This window comes from Penicillium samsonianum (genome assembly GCF_028829775.1).
Source record: "Penicillium samsonianum strain IBT 33392 chromosome Unknown utg000003l_segment0_segment0, whole genome shotgun sequence".
In the NCBI taxonomy this organism is placed as follows: domain Eukaryota; kingdom Fungi; phylum Ascomycota; class Eurotiomycetes; order Eurotiales; family Aspergillaceae; genus Penicillium; species Penicillium samsonianum.
In genome coordinates, this window is record NW_026643261.1 from 5,900,938 (window position 1) to 5,914,599 (window position 13,662).

General features: G+C 47.8%; 6 protein-coding genes across 6 annotated transcripts; 3 read left to right on the plus strand and 3 right to left on the minus strand.

The window, feature by feature from the left end:
- Positions 1-1,100: 1,100 nt before the first annotated feature.
- On the minus strand, positions 1,101-4,436 carry N7471_005893 (putative alpha,alpha-trehalose phosphate synthase subunit TPS3). The gene is made up of 3 exons (XM_057278612.1): positions 4,300-4,436; positions 1,531-4,238; positions 1,101-1,478 (listed from the first exon to the last, which is right to left on the minus strand). Exons 1-3 carry the CDS (start codon positions 4,320-4,322, stop codon positions 1,411-1,413), a joined length of 2,799 nt encoding a protein of 932 aa, XP_057138222.1. The 5' UTR covers positions 4,323-4,436; the 3' UTR covers positions 1,101-1,410.
- Positions 4,437-4,880: 444 nt separating this feature from the next.
- Positions 4,881-6,064, plus strand: N7471_005894 (Stk19 family serine/threonine-protein kinase; the record flags this gene model as incomplete). Its single annotated transcript, XM_057278613.1, has 2 exons — positions 4,881-5,424; positions 5,478-6,064. 2 exons carry the CDS (start codon positions 4,881-4,883, stop codon positions 6,062-6,064), a joined length of 1,131 nt encoding a protein of 376 aa, XP_057138223.1.
- Positions 6,065-6,357: 293 nt separating this feature from the next.
- N7471_005895 (SRPBCC family protein) lies at positions 6,358-7,450 on the plus strand (the record flags this gene model as incomplete). The annotated part of the gene is made up of 2 exons (XM_057278614.1): positions 6,358-6,853; positions 6,918-7,450. The coding sequence occupies 2 exons, from the start codon at positions 6,358-6,360 to the stop codon at positions 7,448-7,450; spliced, it is 1,029 nt and encodes a 342-aa protein (XP_057138224.1).
- A 212-nt stretch (positions 7,451-7,662) lies between these two features.
- N7471_005896 (uncharacterized protein) lies at positions 7,663-8,242 on the minus strand (the record flags this gene model as incomplete). The annotated part of the gene is made up of 4 exons (XM_057278615.1): positions 7,663-7,859; positions 7,914-7,938; positions 8,028-8,117; positions 8,180-8,242. The coding sequence occupies 4 exons, from the start codon at positions 8,240-8,242 to the stop codon at positions 7,663-7,665; spliced, it is 375 nt and encodes a 124-aa protein (XP_057138225.1).
- Positions 8,243-9,364: 1,122 nt separating this feature from the next.
- N7471_005897 (uncharacterized protein) lies at positions 9,365-10,258 on the plus strand (the record flags this gene model as incomplete). The annotated part of the gene is made up of 1 exon (XM_057278616.1): positions 9,365-10,258. One exon carries the CDS (start codon positions 9,365-9,367, stop codon positions 10,256-10,258), a length of 894 nt encoding a protein of 297 aa, XP_057138226.1.
- A 525-nt stretch (positions 10,259-10,783) lies between these two features.
- N7471_005898 (uncharacterized protein) lies at positions 10,784-11,560 on the minus strand (the record flags this gene model as incomplete). The annotated part of the gene is made up of 1 exon (XM_057278617.1): positions 10,784-11,560. One exon carries the CDS (start codon positions 11,558-11,560, stop codon positions 10,784-10,786), a length of 777 nt encoding a protein of 258 aa, XP_057138227.1.
- Between the last annotated feature and the right edge of the window lie 2,102 nt (positions 11,561-13,662).

Sequence of the window (13,662 nt, forward strand, 5' to 3'; positions counted from 1 at the left end):
GCATATCCTTAACTCGTACTTCTCACAAACGCTAAAATAGGAAAGCCCTACCCGTATTTTGGTACCTGCCTATGTTGGCAGAAGGGCACCTTCCTGGAGGAGATCAATACAAGACAGAAGCTTCCACCAAGGACTCACTTCCGACTTCATCCATCTCCTTTCCCTTCATTTATCCTCTCGATGTGTTCGCTGCCCGAGTACCGAAATTACTCGGTCAGCGATGCATCCAAGGCACCTGGCATCTCGCCCCATTTGGCAGCGACCATAACCTTGACTGCTATAGAAAATTCCATTTCATAAATTAAGCCTTTTTCCGCCTTTTTCCGCCGTCTAGCTAACAAACTAAGAAGGGGGAGAAAATATCTATGAAAACAGACATCCAAAAGACAAAATGAGAAGAATCCGAGAAGACCACTGAAAAGGACCACTAAAAAGACATTTAAAATGACATCTGAAAAGATAATCTGAGAAGACTACTATAAAAGACTACTAAAAAAGACTTAACAAGGCCGTATAAGCGGCCGACTATTCCTGTATCTATATATTAAAATGAAGCTTTTGACACTATAGTCCGTACAAATTCATATATCATCACTTTTTAGGTGGTATATAGCTCTCAATAAAGGTTTTTTTTTATAGAAAGTTCCTTCGAAATGTCCCTTGATTAGTCCGTCAGCCCACTTCACAGGCCCTGGCTGACTTTGTAGCGTCGTTGATGGGGTTTCGGTGGCATTCTTTTATGATTCAGTAGGCCTTGAGAGGGCTAACGCGACCACACATTCCCTAACATCAGCTCGACTTGCATCATCTCTTCAAAAGTCAACACTGATAAGTTTGGCGCGTTGCATCCTATTACCACCACCATACCACGTCAAAGGTTCGTGCGGCCCTAATGGCAGCAGAGAATAGGGAAGAGGTGGAGTTGATTCTGGCTTGCCAACCCAGTTACTCTAAGCCACACCAGCGCGGACAACAACAGTCATACTTGGTTTGATTGACATCCATAGATGCTTGACATCCAACTTCTACGAAAATACATAGTTCAATACACTTGCCCATATCTCTTATAGCACCATATGCTCTTGTCAAAAGGACTACCAAAATAACTGAGATTTAGCTCTTCACAAGGAACCACCAGGAACCTTTCCTGCTGTTCCAGTCATATATATTTTTTCTTTTCTAAAGTTTGACCCGAAATTATTAGAAGATGCAATGCAAATATGTCTTCCTGCAGAGCCTCCATGTATGTACCATCTCAACTTGATCAAAAATGCGCCGCAATAGATGTATGCCAGCACCAAATCATAGTTGCTAAAGAAAATGAGAACTCCGGTCCGTTTTGCTATCTTCGTGTATTCGTCTTCGCATGTTCATATCCTGTAAATTTGAAGTAAATCAAATTGCTCTAGATCACTCTTTCAATGGCAGTTTAGTTTGGCCGTGCTGTGCTGCCAGTTGTTGCAGACAAGAAAGAACGCCTATAGAAAATTAGTCAACTGAAGTAACATCCGAATATCATCCCAAACTTACCAGTAACTCCCTGTGTCAGGGTGGCCTTAGCCTCCGTGCTACGCGAGCCCAATGTGACAGTCATAGCATAGCCAATGGCCTTTGCGTTGTGCAGCTTATTAGCCCACCGAAAGACAGGCTCATCCTCACGGTCATCGCCGATAACCAACAAGAAATCAGGTCTGATGACACCCTCGCTTTTGTCGACATTTGTCATGAACCACTTCCAGACCAGTTCGGCCGCAGATGCCTTGTTGGTGTGAATAGTCTCCACGATCAACGCGCCCTCAACGGGAATCGCATGCACATCCAAGTTAGCACACGCATCGTTGATATTGCCTGCACATTCAGCAGCAGATCGAGCGGCAACTTGGCGGTCTTCGGCGGATCCGTGGTGGAAGACGAGGGAGCAATGACGCTCCTCGATCCAGCTACCCTCGACACGAGCGTGGAAGTATTCTAGGATATTAGACACGGATGCCTTCCATGATTTGACATACTGCTTGTCTGCAAGTTGGGTCCAGGAATCGGCGTTCGGCTCGCGCACGAAAGACCCGTTCTCGGCAATCAGTCCCAAATTGTTGACTTGTCGGAACAGCCGTTCCATTTCCTCAGGCATGCGCGCGCTCATTACGTAGACAACGTTGGCGGGGTCTTCGGTCAATTCATTTAGGGTTGTGATTGCGCGCTGCGGCGTGGTCAGAATGATGCTGCGCGGTGATCCCCAAGAGGCTAGCGTGTCTTCGTAATCGATGATCATGAGCCGTTGCTTGGACTGGCGATACTGTTCGGTGAGCCGGGAGACGGACAGTCGGGGCACTGCCATGATTTCTCGCGAGGATTGCTCGTTCCAGACACGGGTTAGTGTTTCGTTGAACGATTTCACCCAGTTGGCAGTCGAGTTCTTCAAGACTGCACGGTGGAGTTCCTGCCAAACCTCCTTCCGTTCCTTTTCATCGCGAGTCAGTGCTGTGTGAATTGCTTCGGAACACTGGCGGTAATCCCAAGGGTTAACCAAAAGAGCATGGTTTCCAAAAACAGACGCGCTGCCAGTGAACTCGCTAAGAATTAATGACCCGTAGGCTTTTTCGCCCCATCGACCATCCTGGCAGTAGACAAACTCATGACTAGTCAGATTCATTCCCTCGCGTAGGCTGGTGATCATCAGGGCATCTGCCACAGTGATGAGAGCAAGGTACTGCGGGAAGGCTAAGTCTTGTTTGAGGAATACCAAAGGCTGATGAGCCAGGGTCGAGTGTGTGGAGTTGATCCGCATGGCAATATCAGAGATAGTCGCTTCCAGCTCTGGTTGTTCCGTAGTGCTGGTTGCGACTTGAATCAACACAACTTTATCAGCCCATTCTGGGTAGGTGTTGAGAAAAAGCTCATAGCTAAGAAGTTTTTGACGAATACCCCGAACGGAATCAATCTTATCGCGCGAGACGATGAGACGCTTTCCATGATAGCGCTCCGAGATTGTTCTGACCCATCGCTCCACGTCCGTTGCTTGGCGGCGCTTATCCCAAGAAGTTGGATCGATGCCGATAGGGAACGTGCCGACGTTGACAAAACCGTCTTCCAATTGGATTCCTTCGGGTGTTGCTTCCACACACAAAATCCGACTGCATGTCTGCAAGAAATGCCGGCAGTATTCATCCGTCTGGAAACCAATAAGGTTGGCACCAAGAATGCCCTGGAGGAGCTCCTTGCGTTGTGCCAAGCACTTGAAGACCTCCGACGAGGGGAAAGCAATATGCAGGAAAAACCCAATCTGTGCATCTGGCACCAACTTGCGAAGCATAGCTGGAACCAGTAACAGATGATAATCCTGGACCCAGATCGCATCACCCCGCTTCCAATGCTTAGCAATGCCATTTGCAAAAGCCTGGTTTAGCTTGACATAGTAGATCCACGAATGGTCCTCGTAAGCTTTGCTCTTCGGGTTATCTGGGATCTGATAATGAAAGACCGGCCAAAGGATGGTCTTGCAGAAATGCGTGTAGTGCCCGTCGAAGTCGCCGTCATTTACAAACACCGTCAAAGACCCATGCTCATCTTCCAATTTCTCCGCGATGTCTCGCCGGGTGTGAGTTGCCAAGGCGTCAGTGGGCATACCCAGGGTGCCTACCCACATCATGTTATCCAAGCACCCGGCGTCTGCTGCGGATCGCACTGCATTGCGCAGGCCACCATTGCCCTGCTCCGCGGTCTCGATAGTCCATTCAGCTTTCGAAAATGACAATTTTCGGCTTGCATTGCTTGCCTTTCTTAGTCTCGCGTGGGAAGCAATAGTCTCGATCGCAGGAGGCCGCTGCGGCACTGGTTCCTTGTCGGGGCGTGGATCTTGGTGCTTGAGAATGGATGGAGACGGCGACAAAACCGCCACTGGCTTTGGCTGATTGAGTGAGGTTGTGGCACCCCATATCGGGGAATGGCCCTCACTCTCCGTGAGGAGCCGGTTATCCTGCTCGGCGGGCAAAGGGAACGGGTACCCATTTTGCTCTTGCTCTGTCTTGGCTACCTGGGCAGCAAAGATGCGCTCGTGATCCGTTGTAGCCCCTGGTGTAAGACCCGGCGGTTTCCCTGGAGATTTCTTCTCGAATAGGCTAGCCGCAGAATTGGGGATGGGTGTAATTCCCTCAATGGTGGGGTTCGTGGACGGAGGACTTAGAGGGGGAGAGCGGACGCGCGAATTGTTGATATGGAAATCGACAGTGTAGGGCAAGAATCTACATAATTAATTCATCAGTTAGCCATATATAGACCCAAGGTTTAGTAATAGTCACATACAGAGATGCTATGAAGACAGTCATGGTGATTGAGCCCAGCCTAAGCGGATAGGCAGAAGGATACCAAAACACAATATGAGAGAGATCTTGACGATAGCAATAGGTAGATATATGCGATCAAACGAGTGGTTGGTGTCCTAACAACCGGGGGCAAGCTGAAGAAAAAAAAAAGGTTAGTTACACGATGTGTTTCTCATGACTACGTCATGTGAAGGTGCCAAGTGGTGGAGAAGCAAGTTTGGCTGTGGATTGCCAGGACAAATAAGAAGAAACAGGCAGCTCTAGATGCTGAAGTTAACTTGGAAGATCCTTTTCAAACCAGAAAGATATTGAACCAAGGAAAGACGCCAGTTCATCCATCGCCTCACCATGAGCTTACTGCCTCGTACCAGGTTTACCCCACTTGAGGGTCGGGCACCGGGTGTTCCCTGTACGGTATTTTGCGGTATTTTACTTACAGAACTGTGGCAGATCTGCTGTGATTGGCGGAATGTCTGTCTGTCACCTGACATGAGGTAATATTTCTCCCCGAATCCGTTATGCGTGTTGGAAAGTTCATCCACTTTATGCCATGACCTTGCCATGACCTTGCGTCTCACCTCCGCTCCGGTATCTGGTGTCAAGAAACGCAAATCCTCTGTTCCCAAACCCCGTGCCTCGCCATTTGCCGCCCATGCGCGCCGCAAACCTACATCTGGCGGGGGTAGCCTAAAACCGACTGCAGATCTAGGTTTCGATGATTCGCTTCCAGATGTAGGCGGGTCTCATTTCATATCGGAGACTGCACCAGTTCATAATGTGCTGCAGGCTATTCAATATATTCGTGATGGCATGTTCGAAGAACTTCCGGCACGCGCCGGAATGAACAGCACGCGCATCGCAGAAGTCCTCAATCTACGCCGATCTTTACCTCCACTCGCCTCTGTGGCCCATGTCCATACCCTCTTGGAGGCACCGACACAGGTGGAAAGGGATATCGTCGAGCAGATTCAGACGGGTCGGATTCGACGACTCATTATACCGGGTCGAGGCAATGATGCGGCAGGACTGGGCGATTGTTTGGTGCTAGCAGAGGATTGGGACAAGCTGGTGTGGGAAAGCCCGGCATTGGAACAACCAGTCAAGGGTAAGTTTTTCGAGTCAGGATTCTTTGGGCATCATGAACTGACGAGTTTGTAGAGAAATTCCTTGATATCCTGAAACGTATTGGGACCTCCTCGGCGATATCGCAGGGGGTCTTTACAACGGATGAGTACAGGGCCTTGCTCCGTGCCGGCTTTATTGTCTCGTCGTCATCTTACACTCAGGGCACATTAAGTATTGCATCACTTCCTAATCTACCTCAAATGGCGACCTCGTCAGCAAGTCGAAGCGAGTCTATCTCACACTCCGAGCGCCCCGTACAGTCAGCTGCCCAGGCTCGTGCGGCAACTCTGTTCTTGTCTCTTCCTAATACAGGAACATATCTTCGCTTGTTGGGTTCGGGTCGTGCACATCTGCTCGCTCTTCTCCTGCGGTCCGCTTCTGGCGAAGCCCCTCTCGGTCTGTTGAAAGATCGATGGGATGGAGCTGTTGAGACTGACAAGAGTTTCCATTTAGCCAAGCGAGCCCGTGGTGAGTTTGCAGGGATTCTGCCTGGTAAGACTAGAAAATGGAAAGAGCTATACGGGATGCACTTTCGATGGGTGCTAGAGGAAGCACTAGGCGCGGGACTTGTGGAGATGTTTGAGACTGGCAGCGTTGGACCTGGGATCCGCTGTCTATAGTCTCTCTATCCTTTACCTTGAATTTTGCGCCGGTATAGATTAATCAATAGGATCATACAGCTATTTGACAGATAAATTCATCAGGTCTACCCAGAAAATAGTTGTGTTCACCATGAGTCGTCTAAAAAAGCAACCTTCAAATTATCACATAATCTAGATCTGTGCAAACAAATAAGAAAGACATAATCTTGCCAAATTTTAATTTTCTTTCTGGCTTGTATTTTCTTCCTACTCTCCACCTCTCTCCATCTGCACATCTACTTTCTTCATCGCCAAGCCTTCTTCCCTCCATCATGCCGCTAATCCAACTAGAGCCACATCTGTTCACCAGCCTCCCCCGTCACCCAGATCTTCAAGGGGATGACAACACCCCAGATTTACGGGGGTTCATCCACGCCACCCTAGTTGAAGTTCAGCCTCTTCTTAACCAGTTCCCGTCAACATTGAAACCAGACTGCAAGCTGCGCTCTTCTCCGCCCTCAAAGGCACAGGTGAAACTTTCACGAGGATGGCGAACACTGCAATCCCCCCAAGAGGGCTCAACCCCCAAAAAGGAATTCTGGGTCTGTCGCCAAAGCGACCACCAAGACTCTAATCGTCTGCCTGGAACAGTTTCCCTCTGGGAATTCCACGACGGGTTGCGATACAACCATGCTGAGCACGAGATGGAGTACACACCCAGCGTGACGAGCGTAAAGCAACTGCTGAAGTGGAACGAGCCGAGAGAATGGGATCTCAACGAACCAATTACAGTCGGAGACATGAACTACAAGCATTTCGAGGTCGAACGTATGTATTAAAGTCCCCGAACACAGCTCATACACAAGGACAGCCCACTGAAACCCAAGCCCAGTCAATCTTATTGTCCACAGCTTCCATCCAAGCGCGCTAATCCGGCCGCGGGCCTTCATCTCCTGGACTATGTCGGCGACCTTCGCCAGCACACACCCAGCAAGCCAGTCCAACCCAGGCCACGGATTTATGACTGTACAGATTCCTTTCTATTTGACTAAGCCAATCATCCCGGGATCCCAGTACGAGGGACTCTACGCACAGATCATGGATGCCGTCCCGCAGCGCGCGGTCTTCGCTTACTATGCCAGTCTCGAGCGGGTTGAGCGTGTGCCGCCTCCTACCCCGCTAGCTTCCGGTCTGCCGTCTGCGGCGGATTCGAATAACCCTGCTACATCTCCTGATCGTTATCTTCGGTGGACTATGTTGACGACTTCTGAGGCTGGTGGAAAGATTCCTAAGTGGGTTCAGCGGAGCTGGACGCTGGGTGGAGTGCCGCGGGCTGTTGTTTCCGATGTGGGATTGTTTATTCGGTGGACTATCGAGCGGAGAGAGAGAAGATTGGAGCAGGATTCTCAAATGGGGGAGGGCTAACTTGTTGTTGGTCTATCGAGTGTCTTTCTCTACTTTCACTCTAATGTTATCTCAGATGATTTCAATGGCTGTGGATTATGATCATCATACAGAAACCTCAAAAGGCAAAGGCAGATAGGTACAAAAGAAGAATTTGTTTCTTTGTAAGACATCTGAGCTCATGGGATCACACTGTGTATGTATCTTTCAAACATATATTCTCAATAATAATTTCACAGACAAGCCTTACCAACACCGAAAGCCTGCAACGCAGCAGATATACCAATGACAATGGCAGTGTCATTGATACCATGCTTAGCGTACCAGACAGAGCTAGCCCATAGCATGACATTCGCGATCCCGGCGATGGCTTTGCTCAGTGTGTCCTGGAGCAGACTGGGATCTCTCGACCATTGCCAGTGAAGAAGACCTGTTGAGGATAATGATTAGAAGTTGACTAGGAGAGATGAGACTATGAACCTACCAGTCAATAGAAGGAAACCACTTCCCTGTTAATAGAAACCGAGTAGGACAGTCAGTATAAAGCAAAATAGGCGTGATTGATATTGACACGAGACAAGGCCAATGTTCAACGCACCTGGTACCACCCCAGAGTCCCACAAGCCCACGGGTTCGTGCCTGCGATAGCTTTGAATCTTGGGTCGGCTGTCCATTGTCTGCCCTTGATCTACGTAACAATCAATATGGTTCATTAAGGGGTTCTGGGGTTCTGAGGTTGGGAAACAATACCGTGTGTCCAATGGAAAGCAACACAAAGGATGCGGCCGATGCCTGCAGGAGTGTGGGAGACATTGTCAAAGTTGTTATGTGCAGAAGGAATTCCGAGAGTTGTCGGTTCGAGATGTGTACGGAGTACTGGTTGTGGAGTATATGGCTCGAGGGTCTTTGAAGTGCCTCGGCTCAATTGTGGGGTGTGAAGATGCCCCTTATGACGCGATGGGTGGGGATATATACCGGAGACATTATATTTTATTATACTATCCTACTTCATTCGTCTTTACTCTCAACCGAAGATAAATACTTGATATCTATGAATATATATTGAAGAGGGGAACGCTCTAAGTAGTATGCTCTTTTGGCATACAGGTCGATTCAGCACTCGTAATTCGGCCATACCAACCGGAGCATATAAAAAGAATCGGGACGGTAGTCGAAGAAGTGAATTTAGAGAGGTGTAGGAGTATGTATTTTCAATCTATAACTATCTACTACTTATAACCTCTATATATTAGCAAGTCTGTCTATCAAATTATACTTTTCGGCTTCCCAACCAAATTTTCATCTATTTCATTCTGGTTTTCTCTATTTTCGGCGTGTTATGCCAGCAGCGGAGACATTCTGCTCGCACAAGATACCAACTTTCTTTGGCGGCTTCATAAAACATAAGATATAATAAATCTGTCCGTTAGGATCATATGAACAAAGGTGGCTGGTGAACCGCATCCGGATGTCAAATTGAGAGTGGTAAGTACTCATACTCAGTGATGAAACAATACAATACTGCATGGCCCATCACCACTTGGGGTGCATACTGATAAAGTTTTTGTTTATTCGTACAGTATCCGTCATCCAGTGAGAATGCATTTTGCTAGAGAGCTGTTCCTAACATGTTGTTTCAATCCAAGGAATAGCATAATCTATTTTACTTCAACTTCCTTTCCATACTACTACATTCAAGCCGATGATTGTCTCCCCTTTATGCCTCCAGAGCCGATGCTGCGTTGATTAATAATTCAAACTACTCACCGGGGCCCGAGGTCCGTGACCGGCTTCATATAACTTGCAACAGTAAATTCAGATCATTAGAATAACACTACTTTAAAATTTTTACGATTCACTAGAGAGTAATTGCTGTCTAACGGTATGATTGATATGATGTCCAATGCCGGCAGACGTGCTGACTAGATCGGAAAGATGAAACCATTTCGCCTCTATCAGATCGACTCTTTCACTCGTGAGCGGTTCACCGGCAATCCCGCTGGGGTTGTACCAGATGCTACAGGCCTTTCCGATGTGCAAATGCAAGCAATAGCGCGGGAAATGAATGTTTCCGAAACAGCCTTCATCTTCCCCGACAATGCTTCATCGGACATGACAGTGAGGTTTTTCACGCCTACAACTGAAGTTCCAATTTGTGGCCACGCCACCGTTGCTGCCCACTGGGTCCGCGCTTACGAGGGTGCAGCAGACGGCACTTATAATCAGAATACCGGGGCGGGAATTTTGCCAGTAGCGATTGAGCGCGGCAATGGCGGCGCAACACGAATATGGATGACGCAAAGGCCTGCTGAGTTCAAGGCGCCCGTTGAAGATACGGTAAAGGATGAAATCCGTTCTGCTCTGGGTGTTGCAGAGCTCTCGGCGATCGGGCCCGTTCAAATCGTTTCTACCGGCCATAGCAAAGTCATGGTGCCGCTACCTTCAATTTCCATCCTGCAGGGACTGAAGCCGGATCTTGCCGCGCTTTCTCGCATAAGCGAGCAGATTGGCTGCAACGGCTTCTTCGCTTTTGTACTAGCGGATCCAGCTGAGGACGTCTTCGCGCACGGTCGGATGTTCGCTCCTGCGATCGGCATCCCAGAAGACCCTGTAACGGGTAATGCGTGTGGCCCTCTAGGCGCTTATCTCGTCCAGCACGGGATTGTCGCTTTGGATGAGGGAAAGAAAGTTGAGATTACTGTGCGTCAAGGCGAAGCCATGGGTCGACCTGGCCTCGTGAATACGGAAATTCGCCGCGTGGGCGGCACGCTCGGGGTTCGCATCGCAGGCGAAGCTGTTCTTGTCTTTGCTACGACGCTTGAGTTATAGAAGGCACTAGTCCACTGCGATGGCGAGATAACTTAACATGAATGTTTTATAGTTGTGCTGTGGACCGGGTGTCGGAGTATAACTATATTCAAAATACAAATAGGTCTAGGTTAGGCCTAGGTTGAGAGGTTTCGACCTAGACCCAGACTGGGTTGGGTTTTGGTCGAGACCGACCTAAAATGGGTCGTGCGGAAGTCGTAAGTCTTATAAACGAGGGAAAGGAGCAAGTGATATAGCTAAGTATTCTATAGTGACAATTATATTCCGTATACGTAATAAACATAGCGACTAGAATCGCTTAGTCTACTAAATAGTAGTTGATCTATCCGGCCTATCTCCAATAGAGCGAATAACATCTAACTAGTTAAGAACAATGCTTATATAATAAAACTGCAAAAAGAAAGGAAGGGCAGGTAGGACTAATACGTAGTGAGCACTATGTCCCCCACTACAATATATATACGAGGTAAAGGGGGGTTGTTGACCCCTGGGTTTGTCTGAAAATGCAGGAGAGCAATAAATTGGCTAGACCATACTATAACCCCTGTCAAGAAGATGATCCGCAGCAATACTCAGGCAATAATCCTTGTAGAGCCCTGTTGCAGGAGCGTAAGTGAGAAACCCCAAAACTCGATGATCGGTGTTCCAAATGGCGGAACCACAAACACCGTCCACCAGGTCATGAGCCGAGTCTTGTCCCATATAGCTCCATTCAGTTTTGATCCATAATTCCTGCTCTTGGTCGTCAGATGGAACCCGCATGATATTTTTAGACATAAGCTGGCCATTGACAAGGCCGAAAAAGGGGCTATCAAAGAAGACCAAATCCTGCCGTTTTATTTCTGCAATTCGAATGAAATTTCCGAGGCGAAAGGGACTTTCTGTCAAGGTATTTCCAAATGGTTCATTCACGAACTCTACTCCATAACGGAGCTTCATCAATGCGATGTCCGTATGAGGGAGCTCTGTGGTGATTTCGCCGATCATTGAGCCACCGGGATATGGATGGCAAACGTTTTTATCGAACGGGAACCCATGAGCAGCAGTGGTCATATATGTAGAGCCCAGAAGGTCTTTGACGAGGACACCCGAGGACGAACGCATTGATTCGCCTTCGGGATTTGGGACGGAGCTGACCATCACGCCTGGTCTTAGCGTAGCGTATTGAGAATCATCCGGTGTCATTCTGTGAAGGATGGGCGGAAACCCAGTCACCTCGGGCGAATTCGATCTCGCGTTTAGCGTACTGGTATTCTTCTGACAACTCATCCATTGAGCAGATAACGCGCGAGGTCTATCCATATGGTGCTCTGAAAGATATAAGCAGGTGCAACGGGCAAAAGAGCGGGGAATGGACCTCAGAATGCGATCCATAAGAACCTCATCCTGGTCAATTTGTTGTTCAAGAACTATGACGACAACGTAATCCCACACTTGAATTTCCGTGATTGGGATTGAGCTTTTGCGAAAAAGCGGCGTAACAAATCGGATATTGGATCCAGTGAAGCATCATTGTCCCTGAGGTTGAGATCTGGGGAGATATGAATCCGAGAGCGACTGCGGTAGCGAAATGGAATGACCGGTCCCTCGTCATTTGGGTCATCTGTCAAGTAGCACAGAACACCTGCAACTCGTTTTGGCCAGGGTTTTGGTGGCAGTACTTGGACACGAAAAATCAGAACCCTGTCATCACATTCAACTACTTGCGTGGTGGGAAAAATGTCCACCAGTAACTTGAAATTCTGACTAAAGAACTCCGATGTGGATGCGCGAAGGTGAAATGGGAGGATGATCTCGCGAGAATCCGCTAACTCCAGTCTTGGTGAGATGAGACGCACCTCTTGTGTGAATGGGGAGGCCATTATATGGTACGAAGGAACAGATCAAGGAGAGTCTTGAGGGTATTTTAGAAAGATGGATGGCGTAGGAGGAAGAGATAAAAGCAGATGGAAACAGCACAGAGGCGATGAAATGCGGTTATGACCAGGCAATGGATGATGAGACGGATGGAGAGAGATGGGAGTCATATTAAGGTAACCACCCACTGGGGCCATCCGTGGATCCATGGATATATGGGCATCTACAAGAATTTAAGGAAGGTGCAGGGGAAGTATAACTTGAAGATATAGTCACTAAAGTAGTCTTTTGTTGGTCTTTCTTCATGTCTTTCTTGGTGTCTTTTTTGATGTCTTTTTTGATGTCTTTCTATATACATTTGCTACTGGCACCTAGGCAATGCAAGGGCAAGATATGTTCGCGCAACATGACGTAGATGTAGAACAAGAAAGATCAAATGCGTCTTACTGAGTCTAAACAAGATCGTCTTGGGTGTTCCACAGCTTCTAGACAATTTTTGTGAACGTTATCGTGTATGTTGAGCGTATTTATATAGGACATCCAGCGGCAACACGCACTCGACCTAGCGACTGCCAGGAAAAGGATGCAGTACTACTTGAACAACTTGACGCCCAGCCAGGAGCCTTTGTCGACGCTTTCCAATCTTAAGACCAAAAATCACCTCTACTCCGTGGCTACAGAGGATTACTTCGTCGCATAGAAAAAAAAAGAGAAACAAAGTCTAAACTCCTTAAACAGCTGGATTAGAACCAGATATCTCAATCGATATTAGAGCACAAGAATGACGGGTTCGTGTGTACATACACACCCATTCTTGCCGACTCTGGCATCGATTAAGAGTACATATGTATGTATTCTACAATTCCTGGAGCGGATATGCCTCGGTCTAGAACCAACCCTTGTCAGGCCTAAGGGCATATACATAGTTCGCTCCTGTACAGCGATAACATATAGACGATGAAGCTGCAAAAGACCGAGAAAAAAGAAAATTGAGAATAATTACAATGCACATCGTAAGGATAGTGCCTGCTCCCCAATGAGAAGCATCTACCTATCAACAATTATGTCGTACCCATTCATCTGATTGAAGAGTATATTATCACTAACTAAGTCGGGAATAGCAGCATTACAAATAAAAACTCCAAATCCAGCGTAATCCATGCACATATCCAAACACAATCACATGATTCCATCTTTGACATGGAATCGACAATAGGACACAGGGGGTCCAGGTCGCGGTTCGGTGAGAAGCAACATTTGAATGTTCTCCATTCCATCGCGATGTCAGACCATTTTTGTTTGATACGCCAAACTCCTTCGGCTGTTCAAAAAAGAAGAGGGGGGAAAAGGACACACTTTGCAGCGCACTCCAAATATGAATAAAGTAGGCTAGAACGGAAAGGCTCTCCCGGGTGATATGACTCCGGTGGTAAAGGGGAAAAAAAGGAAAAAAGTAATGGGGCATAGAAAACACCGACGCCGGCGACTGTCGGTATGGTGATCGTGAGGGCATCAAGTTTGACCCTCGAAGGAGGATGGGATAATCA

Bases quoted from the DNA above. Each gene is read 5' to 3' on its own strand.
- N7471_005893 (XM_057278612.1), bottom strand. From the start codon at position 4,322: ATGACTGTCTTCATAGCATCTCT. The intron at 4,239-4,299 runs GTATGTGACTAT...TTAATTATGTAG, and splicing joins ACTGTCTTCATAGCATCTCT to ATTCTTGCCCTACACTGTCG. The intron at 1,479-1,530 runs GTAAGTTTGGGA...AATTTTCTATAG, and splicing joins CCTGACACAGGGAGTTACTG to GCGTTCTTTCTTGTCTGCAA.